This window comes from Marmota marmota, unplaced genomic scaffold (genome assembly GCF_001458135.2).
Source record: "Marmota marmota marmota unplaced genomic scaffold, marMar, whole genome shotgun sequence".
NCBI classification, from domain to species: domain Eukaryota; kingdom Metazoa; phylum Chordata; class Mammalia; order Rodentia; family Sciuridae; genus Marmota; species Marmota marmota.
In genome coordinates, this window is record NW_026000119.1 from 3,559,735 (window position 1) to 3,572,373 (window position 12,639).

Below are 12,639 nucleotides of genomic sequence, written 5' to 3' on the forward strand. Positions count from 1 at the left end.
CCGCGGGCCACTGGGCCTTTTCTGTCGGTGGTCACAGTTCCGCGTACCTGGCAGGCGCGGGGGGAGGGGGCGGCTCTGCCTCTCAGCAGGCCGCTGCTCCTCTTCTGCTGGTGGGTCGCAGGCCCGCCTACCTTGCAGGAGTGATTGGAAGCTCTGTTCAGCCGTGGGCCACTGGGCCTTTTCTGCAGGTGGTCACCGTTCCGCCTACCTGGCAGGCGCGGGGGGGTGGGGGGCGGCTCTGCCCCTCAGCAGGCCGCTGGGCCTGCTCTGTGGATGGTCACAGTTCCCTCTACCTTGCCGGCGCAGGGGGAGGGGGCGGCTCTGCCTCTCCCCCAATTTACTTTTAAACATAAGAAACAAACATAAAAATTACTCTGATGATGGTTGAGTTCTAGTCTGTCTCTAGATTACCTTTCCTGAAATCTCCTTCTTTTGATTGGGGATCAAACTTGGGGTGATAGGAACAACAGGTGATACCTCTTGAAGTTAATTAGTCTTTCAGAAATTTATAAGATCTCCTGTATCTATATAAGCATGTAAAAGAAGTACTCTATCTACCATAATTTATATTTGCTGGAAATTCTCAGTTAAAACTTTCCCTAGAGATAATATATCTGGATTTTAAAATTATATATATTTAAAATTTATATGTTTTACATAAATATATTTAAATATATTTGTAATATATATTTACAAACATGTTTACCTTAAATATGTTATATATAATATGTACATTAATATGTTTATATATTTAAAAATATATACACATATTTTTATTATATTTATGTTGTATATTATATATTTATTATAAATGTATATTAGTGGCATTACATATAACATAAAATATGTATTTATAAATAAATATATCTATATTTCATATATATCTTTATTTCCTATCTATATCTATATATATATGTCTTCCTGGTACTGGGAATTGAACCCAGAGTCTTTGCACATGCTAGGAAAGCAATCTACTACTGAACTACATCCCAAGGCTTTTTTTTTTTTTTTTTGAGCAGAGGGACTTGGGAATGGATACGGGGTGTTTTACCACTGAGCTACATCACCAGCCCCTTTTATATTATATTTTCAATTTTGAGACAGGGTCTTGCTAAGTTGCCCAGGCTGAACTCAAACTTGTAATACTCCTGCCTCAGCTTCCCAAGTAGCTGAGATTACAGTATGCACCACTATGTTCAGCTTAAAATAATATTCCTTTTTATTTAACTATTAATAGTTGATTTATATATGCTCATAGAAATGTCTTTACAATATTGGTCTCAAAATTTTCTTGTCACTTATTTCCCCATGCATATAATTATTTGCAAATAAAATACATTTCCCACATATATTAAAATATATTTTAAATATTAAGTATATTAAATATCATTTTAATTTATTTCTCTTTCACTTTCACTCTCTCTCCCTATCCCTTCCTCCCTCCATTTCTCTCTCTTTTTCTTTCTATCTCTCTCTCTCTCTTCTTCTTCTTTCTTTTTTGGTACTGGGAATTGAACCCAGGGATGCTTTGTCACTGAAATAAATCCCAGCTCTTTTTTTTTTTTTTTTTTTTGAGACAAGGTTTCACTAAATTGCTTAGGGCTAACAAAGTTGCTGAGGCTGGCCTTGGACCTGTGATCCTCCTGCCTTAGCCTTCCGAATTATTGTGATTACAGCTCTTTCTTAATTTAAGAAATAAAAAAAAAATATTAGGCATGGTGGTTATGAGGTTCCAATAGATCTGAGTAGATGTTTTTTTTGCAGACATCGCTTGAGAGTCAGGGGAAGTATGGAAGCAGTATAAAGATTAGGAAGAGATTATAAGGTCTCTGAAGGTCATTAATGACCATGACTCTGCATATTATAGGATATGAATGATATGCTTTTTGTTAGTGTACTATTACTAAATAAAGTATAAAGTATAAATTATAGACTTTATAATTTTAAAAACTTTCAAGTCCTGTGTTAGTATAAAAAGTTACTTACTTTCTTAAGAAATGCAGATGGTGCCACCTTATCCAAGGCATTGTCTGTAGCACATAAGTAAGTGATTCCGTTGATAAAGAGAGTATGGTAGATATAGCTTTGGAAAGAATGCATTCATTTACAAATATTGAAGGAATTAAGTACCCACATAGAAAATTTAGCTTCATTTTCAAGTTGTCATTAGTGGTATAAAAACTATATAGGTTAAATTTTTATAATCAGAATAACTGGAAGAGCTTTCATCAGTTTGAAATATTAAAGTAAATAATGTTAAACCAAAAGTGTATTTAAAATGTATTTAAAATTGCATTAATAAATTACACTGAAGATGAAATTAATAACCTGATTATAAGTGTGTGTGTGTGTGTGTGTGTGTATAAAATGGTTTTGATAGAAGTCAAATTGTAACAATCAAGGTTCTTACAGAATAGAAAATGCTATGTTCATTGGTTTTTCCTATTCCTGTATTTTTAGGTAGGCATATTTAATTTTGGCACTTGGCTTTCTAATATGATAGATTAGAATTCTAATATAATAGATTAGAATTTAATGATAGATAAGGATATTCTGGAGAATAGGATGAGTTGGGGAGAGGAGAATTATACTCCTATTATGCCGAAGTGTGCTTATCCTGAGCATTCCAACATCTAGACCTTTCTACCTTCTCAGAGTCATATATTAGGAGGCTAGATGACTCTTGTAAAGTGCCTCCATCATTTATTGCACTTAGATATTAGTCTTTTGAACACTCTTATCTCCAAATAGTTAATAGGCAACAGACCTTGTCAAATGTTAAATCATGTTCAGAAACATGTAGAAAGGATAATCCTAGAGGCACAAAATTTAAAGTATATGTCATTTCAACATAAATCCTCATATCATATCATGAATACAATATGCTAAAATATTTTAATGATGATATTGATAAATGTAATCTCCGCCTGGAAAATATTTTTATTCCTAAATTTGGAAGAGTCTGTTGGGGAAGAGTTGCTAATTCTACTATCTACATGAAAGTTATATATGTGATTGGAAAGAGATTGACACTAGATGTGAAAAGTAGAGATATTTTAAATTTATGCCTACTATGTTACTAGTGAGTAACATTTAGGTACTTTTTTTTTCCAGTATTGGGGACTGAACCCAGTGACACTTTGTCAGTGAGCTACATCACCAGTCCTTTTCATTTTTATTTTGATTGTTCCTCCCCCCCCCCCCATACTGGGGATTAAACCCAATGCCGTGCACATGCTAGGCAAGTGTTCTACCACTGAGTTATATCCTCAGCTAGTTTTTATTTTGAGACAGGGTCTTGCTAAGTTGCCCAGGCTAGACTTGAACTCACGATTCTCCTGCCTTATCCTCCCAAATTGCTGGGATCACAAGCATGTGCCACTGCATCTAAATGAAATTATTTTTTAAAATAATTAAAAAATATATTTTTTAGTTGTCAAATCTACCTTTATTTATTTGTTATTTATTTATATGTGGTGCTGAGGATCAAACCCAGTGCCTCAAACATGCTAGGCAAGCACTCTGCCAACTGAGCCACAATCCTAGTCCCCTGAAACGATTTTTAATATTAAAAAATGTGAATACCTGGGGCTGGGGTTATAGCTGAGTGGTATAGCGCTTGCCTAGCATGTGTTAGGCACTGGGTTCAATTCTCAGCACCACATATAAATAAATAAAATAAAGGTTTTCTGACAGCTAAAAAATTATTTTTAAAATGTGAATACTTGGGGCTGGGGATGTGGCTCAAGTGGTAGTGCGCTCGCCTGGCATGTGTGCGGCCCGGGTTCAATCCTCAGCACCACATACAAACAAAGATGTTGTGTCCACCGAAAAATAAATAAATAAATATTTTAAAAAAAATGTGAATACTTGACATATAGGATATATGGTTAACTGAAAAAAGCAAGGTGGAAAAAAGTGTGTCTAATATACTATCAACTCTCATTCTCAGATACTACCTAATAAGGGAAGTATGAATGCATATAAGTATTTTATAATATGCTCTTATAGAAAAATACAGAAGAGAAAAAGAATGTATTCCCAAAAACTTATTCAAAAGGGTCACCTATATACAGCAGAGAGAGAGTAGTGTGGAAAGGAATGAAAATGAGACTCTTCGAAGGAACCTTGTTATTTAGACTTGACTCTGGAGCCATATAACAGTTTGCATAATTATAAAATGCTATTAAATCAAACTTTTACAAGGAGTAATTATTAAAGATAAAAACAAAATAAAAAATGACTTTGTATATTAATGTTTATTTTATATATATTTAAAATATATTTTTTAAAATATATTTTATTATATTTTAAATATATAATTAAAATAAATATTAATATATAGAGTCATTTTTCATTTTTTTATCTTTAATATATATCTTTATATATAAATATATATAATAACATTAATATACATAGGCATAAAACATTTAAGGCAAAACATATAACGTTTGAAAACATATATTATATATAACAAATATATTTAAATATATTTATATAAAGCAAGGGATGATGGTGGCTTGGTTACTATTTGGAAAGGAAGGGCAACAGAATTTGCTAATGGATTTGAGTGTAAAAGCGATAAAAGTCAAGGATAACAAGATTGCAGACCCGAGGAACTAGAAAGGTAGGATGTGAAGACTGAAGGGTTAGACATCTGAACTTTGTGGAACAGGCAGTTGGAAAATAAGTCTGGAGTTCAGGAAAGAGGCCCCAGAGTAAGACTCAAATTTGAATATACAGTATGGGTAAGCAAATAACCAATAGGAAGGTATCTGTTTCTAAAATCATTTCACCTAATTATTTCAGTGAAAACACAACTAGATCATCATTTTGCAAACACCAAAAAACTAATGGCTCTACGACCTAGTAATGAGTAAGGTTGGTTGCTAACATCTCCAAAGGAGATATAAATAAGATAATTAAGCACCATCTGATAGAAAAAACTCATACAGTCTTGCCAAAGGGATTGGACTCTAGACTCTGGATCAGTTACTTGGAATATGGTGAAATGCATTTTGGGTACTCAATCAGCAAACCTAGAATGTGGGAAATTTTGTAGATTCTTTAACAGTAAACTGTAACAAAATGAAAGGAGTGGAGAGGGAGAGTATAGATTCAAAGGAACTCAAAAGACATATTAAAAATGGGTAGGATTGGGCTTTCATCTGAGGATGCATATTTGGGTGCCGAGGCAATAAACAAACAGGAAAGCAAATATTATAGGAGTTCAGATAGCGGTCCATTTGGGGGAAAGAGAAGAAGCAATAAATGGGACACCAGAGCACAAGATGGGGAGTTTTTGGGGGTTGCTGGCAGGGTTTTATTTTTTTGGCTTAGGTAGCAATTGCTATTGGATAGAATCCCTTATAATACCTCAAAAAGCTATACATTTCATTTATCTTTTTTTTTAGATGGGGCTTCTCTAAGTTGTCCAGGCTGGTATGGAACTCTTGTTTATTATTGTTTACTCTTGTTTATTATTCCCATTCGTGATTTTATACTTTTACATGTAGAAGTTCTCCTTTTCTTCGGGTTTAATCAAGTCCTCCTGCTTCAGCCTCCTGGTTAGCTAAGACTATAAGCACGTACGATCACACCCAGTTTTTTTTTTTTTTTTCAGACTGTTTTACTTTAAAAAAAAAAAAAAGGTTAAAGCTTATTCTTTAAAAAAAATATGAAGGGACTAAACAAAAGCTCTTTTCCCCTACCTGTTCCTTTTCTAGCAAGTGTTTTCATCATTGGTTTAAGATCATCACATGTAATATCCCAAGAAAAGCTTAAGAGTTGTGGCTACTATTCGTGGTGTTATTAAAGTGATTTTAATAGAAGTTTCCTTTTTTTTTAAATTAATGAAATGCTTTGGGTATACCAAAAAGATGGAGAATAAGATAATGGAACACTTTTAGGCCCACTTCTCAGTTAAAATGATACAATTAGTATCTCCTTCAAATCCTTCCTCAATTTCATTCTTTTCCCTTCTCTTTAAAGAGGTAACAATCCCTCCCTCTCTCTCTCACTTTCTGGTACTGGGGATTGAACCCAAGGGGCACTTTACCACTGAGCTACATCCCCAGTCCATTTTCTTTTTTATTTTGAGATAGGGTATCACTAAGTTGCTGAGTCTGGCCTGGAACTTGTGATTCTCCTCCCTCAGCATCACAAGTCACTGGTACTATAGGTGTGCACCACCACACCTGGCTAGAGGTGACTAGTGTCTTGAAGTTGGTGTTTATTATTCCCATTCATATTTTATACTTTTACATGTAGTTCTCCTTTTCTGCAGATTTAATCAAGTGTATGTGCAACTGTTATTTTTTTTCATTCATCATTGGAATCATTAGTTGGTAATTGTTAAATGGACTTCATTAGGACACTCCTTACCTTCCCATTTGAATTATGGTCTTTGTTTCACCTCTAAGAAGCACAAGTCTAAGGACTTTTGCTGCTGCTTCCTAAAAATAAATAGTCAGCATTTACTTTATGAACATTATTGTATTTTCATTATTTTCCTCCTAAATTTTACAAATGTTATGATTAGTTAATTAAGGAAAAACTTTTTCCTAGAAGAACTAATGGGTATTATTCATAAAGTATGGTAAGAGGCAAGAAGTCATAAAATATTCATATGAATTTGGAAGAAAATACTAAACTTAATAAATATACACATAATTTATATATGTACATATAAGTGTGCAAATGTAGGTTTCCCTAGGTAATTTTATTTTTACAGTCAAATGTTATATATGGCTTCAAGGCTAGAAAGCATAGAAAGCACTAGCTGATTAAACATCTTTTTAGTGAATACTAGTCCAATATAATTAAAAGGTTAATGGATTATATATTCAGCTCTTATTCTCTGAATACCCTTAGCAATACCTTCTATCTTTTTCCAAATAAAAATTTATATTTACTACTCATTTATCTTTTTTTTTGGGGGGGGGGTACTGGGGATTGAACTCAGTGGAACTCAACCAATAAGCCACATCCCCAGCCCCTTTTTGTATTTTATTTAGAGACAGGGTCTCACTGAATTGCTTAACACCTTGCCATTGCCGAGGCTGGCTTTGATCTCACGATCCTCCTGCCTCAGCCTCCCGAGCTGCTGGGATTACAGTCATGTACCACTGTCATTTATCTTTTTAAAAAACTAAATAACTGCCAAGAACTTTTATTCCTGTTCCATGTAAGGATCATTCATTGGGGGAAAAATGGGCAAGTTACTACACTTATCCAGAATACTTTACATATATAGTCTTTTATTTGGAGTCTCATTAATTTACTTTAGAAGCATAAAAGGAATGTGAACATTATCTAAGAAGTTTTGGATAGCTCTACTCCTATTTTTGCAAAATGATATTTTAAAACTTTTATGAAAGGGTAAAGCTTATTGTAGAAAATAAAACTCAAAAACTCTTGATATTGTCTAAAACATCAAGGCTGTATTTTCTAGGAAATGATTTCCTAAGAAACTTGGAACATTAAAGGCATACGTAAACTTCCTTTTATTCTGTTATTAGAATTGGAAAGTATTCCTCTATCTTCCCCCAATGTTACATTTGGAGAATATAAACACTGCTATTGTAGCAAAAACCAAAACAAATGACAACATGGGGCAGTAGAAAATGTGACAAGGTGGGTTCAAGGTGTATTTCTGGAATTCACATGCTGCAGACTCAGGGACTTGTCTGGCCTGTTTCTTTGTGGAAAGAATGAAGAGAGCAGGCAGATGATCTTTAGGATCTTGGTCAGCTCTAGAACCCTGTAACTGCAGTTGACTGGATCTTGTGATTAAGTGTAAGTATTGATATTTTTCAAAAAAGTAATATTTTTTTTATTTTTTGCAGTTCTGGGAATGGAACACAGGCCCATAAGCATGCTAGGCAAGCATCCTACCATTAAACTACATCCCCAACCCCCCTAAATATAAAGTTTTTGTGACAATCCTTGACATTGAGGGAAGCCATGACATCTTTCTCCCACTTCTCAACCTGAAGTGTTCCTTAAAGCTCCTTGCCATCCTTTCCTCTTCCCTGGTCAGCTTTCTGCACTGCAGTAATTCCACACCTCAACTGCAATTGTAGACAACCCTGCTCTCTTCTAAATTCTTACCTTCCTGCCTGCTTCTGAAAGTCTTTAAATTCCTCTCTCCCTCCTTAATAAATGTCTTTGAGAATACACCCAAAGTACAATAAATAAATCCAGGAATCAATAAGTGGGATGCCATCAAATTAAAAAAACTTCTGCACAGCAAAGGAAACAATTAAAAGAGTGAAGAGAAAGCTACAAAATGGGGGAAAAAATCTGTACCATCTGTTCCTATGACAGGGGTTTAATATCCACAATACATAAAGAACTCAAAATATTCAATGCCAAAACCCAGTAACCCAATCAATAAATGGGCAAAAGAATTAAACAGAAATTTCTCAAAAGAAGAAATACAAACAGCCAACAGATACATGAAAAAATGTTCAACATCTCTAGCAATCAGGGAAATGCAAACCAAAAGTACACTAAGATTTCATCTCACTCCAGTCAGAATGGCAATTATTAAGAACGTGAATAGTAATAAATGCTGGCAAGGATGTGGGGAAAGGTATACTCATACATTTTTGGTGGGACTGTAAATTAGTACAACCAATAGGGAAAGCAGTGTGGAGATTCCTCAAAAAATTAGAGATGGAACCACAGTATAACCCAGTTATTTCACTCCTTGGTATTTATACAAAAGAACTAAAATCAGCATATTATAATAATACATCAACTTTAATATTTATAGCAGCACAATTCACAATAGCCAAATTGTGTAATCAGCCCAGATGCCTGTCTCTAGATGAATGGATCAAGAAAATGTGGTACATATATACAATAGAGTTTTTCTCAGCCATAAAGAAGAATGAAAATGGCATTTGCCAGTAAATGGAAGGAAATGCAGAAAATCGTGCTAAGTGAAATAAGCCAGAAAACCAAGAGTTGAATCTTTCCTCTTGTATGTGAAAGCTAGAGCAAAATGAGGGAAATAAGGAGTGAGGGATGATACAAGATATCATAAAGATACAGGGAAGATGAGAGGAGTAGAAGAAGGAGAATGAGAGGGAGGAGGAAAAGAAGGGGAAAGGGAACAAAATATGGAATGAGTTTAACAAAATCATGTTTTATATATATATATATATAATACGTATTATATATAATATGTATTATATATATATACACACATATATATAAATGTATCAAAGGGAATTTCACCTTTATGTATATTTATAAAATACCAATCAAAAATTATTCAGTCTCTCGCGAGACTGAGACAGGAGAATCATAAGTTCAAAGCCAGCCTCAAAAATGGCGAGGTGCTAAGCAACTCGGTGAGACCCTGTCTCTAAAGAAAATACAAAATAGGGCTAGGGATGTGGCTCAGTGGTTGAGTGCTCCTGAATTCAATCCCCAGTACAAAAAAAAAAAAAGTTGTGAAAGGAAGATCAATAGAGTAGAGGAAGGAGAATAGGGGGAGGAAGGAGGGAAGGAAAAGAAGGAGAATAGGGATTGAAATCAAATTCCTTGCATGTATTATTTTTGTCAAAATGAACCCAAATACTATGTATAATTATAATGCTCTAATTTTTTAAAAAAAGCATGTTGAGAATCTATGAATCACAGCATTGTATACTGGGAAGACAGAGATGAAGACAGTCCCTGTCTTGAAGTTCAATGGCAGAGGTAGGTAAATAAGAGAAAATTCCGTTCAGCCTAAGTAGTTTGGTAGTTAGGATTGTCAATTAGTCTGGGCTAGAGAAGCCTTCAAGAAGGAATTAAGAAACATCTCAAAAGCACAGAAGAGCTTATATTGTCTCAAAGTGGAGGAAAGTGGTCTCTCCATAGAGGGAGCAGGAGAGAGGAAAGGAGACTTTGATGAGATTGGAGAACAGCAGGAAGTTCAGGATAGAGAACAGGAACATCCAGAAAAGGGAAGGAGGCAGTCATGGAAAAACTCTTCCATTCAGGGAGGACTCTGACTGCCAAATGAAGGAGTATCAGCTTTATTCTGAATATAATCAAGGAAGCATCAAATGATTTGAAGCATCACGTTTGCTTTTAGGAAGGATCACTTGAGCAGCAATGTGAGTTTTGAGGAGGACCAGGCTCTGAATTCTGAGAGGTTAGTTAGGAGGCGTTTTCAGCAAGCTTCGGTGAGAAGTTATCAGAGCCTGGATGAAGACATGGTTAAAAAAAAAAAAAAAAAAGATGGATTCAAGATATACTCGGGACAAAGAACTGATACTTGATACTACCGGGCAATCAGGGCCTCATCTCCAGCCCCTACGCATTGGGAACCTGTGCTCTAGCTACACTGGGTTTCTTGGGGATCCCCAAACACCATGCTATTCCCTCTGCAGGGTGTTCTCATCCCTCTGCTCTATACCAGGACAGGACTAATTCTTATAAGGCTTACCAGCTAAGCAGCCTAACCTGTAGCCTAATCATCTTCTCTGTAGCCAGCACACAGACAGCCATCCTGAGTGCTACAGGAACAATCACATCCTACCTCCACTGAAATACCTTTTACACTCTTAAGACATAAAGGTTAAATAAGGATTCCAGGGCCAACCTCATGTTCATTTTTATCTATGCATCCCTCACATTCTTTACTCCGGAATTTGGCAACTACAATATGTTCACTAAATGTGTGCTTAATTGCAGGTCATTTCTCTACAAGGGAAAGAAAATCTTTAAGGTCTACTTAATCGGACAATGGTACAAATAATGGTTAATAATGGTACAATGGTGCCAAACGCGGCACATGCAGTGACAACCACAACCTCTGCGGGGCGCACTTACAGCTCCCCCCCCCTGGGAGTCCCGGCCTCTTGCGCCCCCAGAGTTCTGGGCCCTCCCGCGGCGCCGCGTCCTGAGGAAAGGGCTCCACAGCCGTTAGCCTCCAGGAGCGAACCCCGCGGAAGCGCGGACCTGCAGGTACCTGATAGGAGCCTCCAGTCAAGGCCAGCTCCGCTAGGACGGCTCGGCCATTAGCAATGCAGCTGTAGGTAATCGTCATAATGGGAGGGCAAGTGAAGGATAAGATCCAGCCGGTTGTAACTGCCCGCTAAGGCTTTGGGGCGGGGCTCCCTGAGGAGGCGGTGCCTGCGCAGGCGCATGGGGTGATTGATTGGCAGGGAGGGAGGCTGGACAATCTGTGGGCTGAGCTGAGGCGGTGCGAGACCTTTTCCAGGTTTCTGGAAAAACCTGTTGTGTTGTGGGCGAAGCCTTCGTGGTGGTCTTTAAAATCACTTATTGGGTGCCTGCGCCTGTAGTCCCAGCGACTAGGGAGGCAGAGGCAGGACTATTCCAAGTTCGAGGTCAGCCTCGGTAATTTAGTGAGACTCTGTCTCACAAAATAAATAAGACCTGGGATGTGTTCAGTAGTAAAGAGCCCCTGGGGTCAATCCCTTCTAGAAACAAAATAAGAACAAAAAATCCGACAATCAAACAATTAATTTTACTTCAAAAGCCTTACTTTTGATTAATTTGCAGTCTAAGATATGGAAAAGTAAACCATGTTTTTTGTTTGTTTTCGGTACTGGGGATTGAACCCAGAGGCGCTTAACCACTAAGCCACATCCCTTGCCCTTTTTAGTTTTTATTTTGAAACAAGGTTTTGTTAGTTGCTTAGAGCCTTGCTAAATTGCTGAGGCTGGCTTTGAACTTGCGATCCTCCTTCCTCAGCTCCCAAGTAGCTGAGATTACAGGCGTGTGCCACCACACCTGGCTTAGACCATGGTTTAAAATAAAATTCATTCATTAATTCAAGAAACATTGGTTGAACTCCTGTACTGCACTGACATAGACTACATAGGTTCCCGAGTATGCAAAGATGAAGACCCTGACTTCGAGGAGTTTATATTCTAGTAATCGTTAGAGGAACATGCAGACAAATTCCACTCTCCAGCCATATGTGTGTTCTGTGATAGAAACACAGTATTGCAGGACTGAGGTGGAGGCTGCTAACATTCTTTGAGAGAGCAGCAGAGTCACTGCCCAACGTAGTGGATGAGTGGGTTTTCTCTAGGTGGGGAGGAAAGAGGAAATCTAAGCAGAGCCTTTTATAAAGGCTCGAAGGAAGGCTGGTGGGTTTTGGGAATGGGTATAAGTCATGATGGAGGCAGAGAAAAGGTGTATGGGAGAGTTGGTAGGAGATGGCGGTCCTAGCAGTGGTAGAATGACCTTTGTTACACTATACCTTGGGTGCCTTGACAAGTTATAAACTTTCAAGTTATCAGCTTAAGATAACATGATTTCATCGGCAAGATATTGTGGTAGAGTAGAAAGAGCATAGCCTTCAAAATAAGATGAACTTGGATTCAAGTGTATGAATTGCCATTTACTCTGTGCCTTTACTGTGACTTAACCTTTCTGAGATCCAGTGTCCTAATCTATAAAATGGGAACAGTTGTCAAGTTTAAGTGAATTGTACAAACACTATTGCATTCCTGATTGTGATGGGTACATTAATGAGAATTACTTTCTTGATCCTAGTAATATAACCTTAAAGGAAAGACAGTGTCCTTCTGGAATGCCTGACAGGAAGTGGACTTGACAAGACAGCTACAAAACTGGTCTGAATGGTAGGTCCTGTTGAATCATGTG

General features: G+C 36.9%; 1 protein-coding gene across 1 annotated transcript in view; it reads right to left on the bottom strand.

Moving 5' to 3' along the window:
* LOC125611068 (vesicle-associated membrane protein 712-like) overlaps window positions 1-11,162 on the bottom strand; it is a 36,537-nt gene extending 25,375 nt beyond the window's left edge. The window contains exons 1-3 of the mRNA XM_048784768.1: window positions 10,973-11,162; window positions 6,385-6,455; window positions 1,987-2,083 (exon numbers count right to left, since the gene is read on the bottom strand). Coding sequence (XP_048640725.1) covers window positions 1,987-2,083; window positions 6,385-6,455; window positions 10,973-11,050 — 246 coding nt within the window. The 5' untranslated portion in view covers window positions 11,051-11,162. The remainder of the gene's footprint in view (window positions 1-1,986; window positions 2,084-6,384; window positions 6,456-10,972) is intronic.
* Window positions 11,163-12,639: the final 1,477 nt, after the last annotated feature.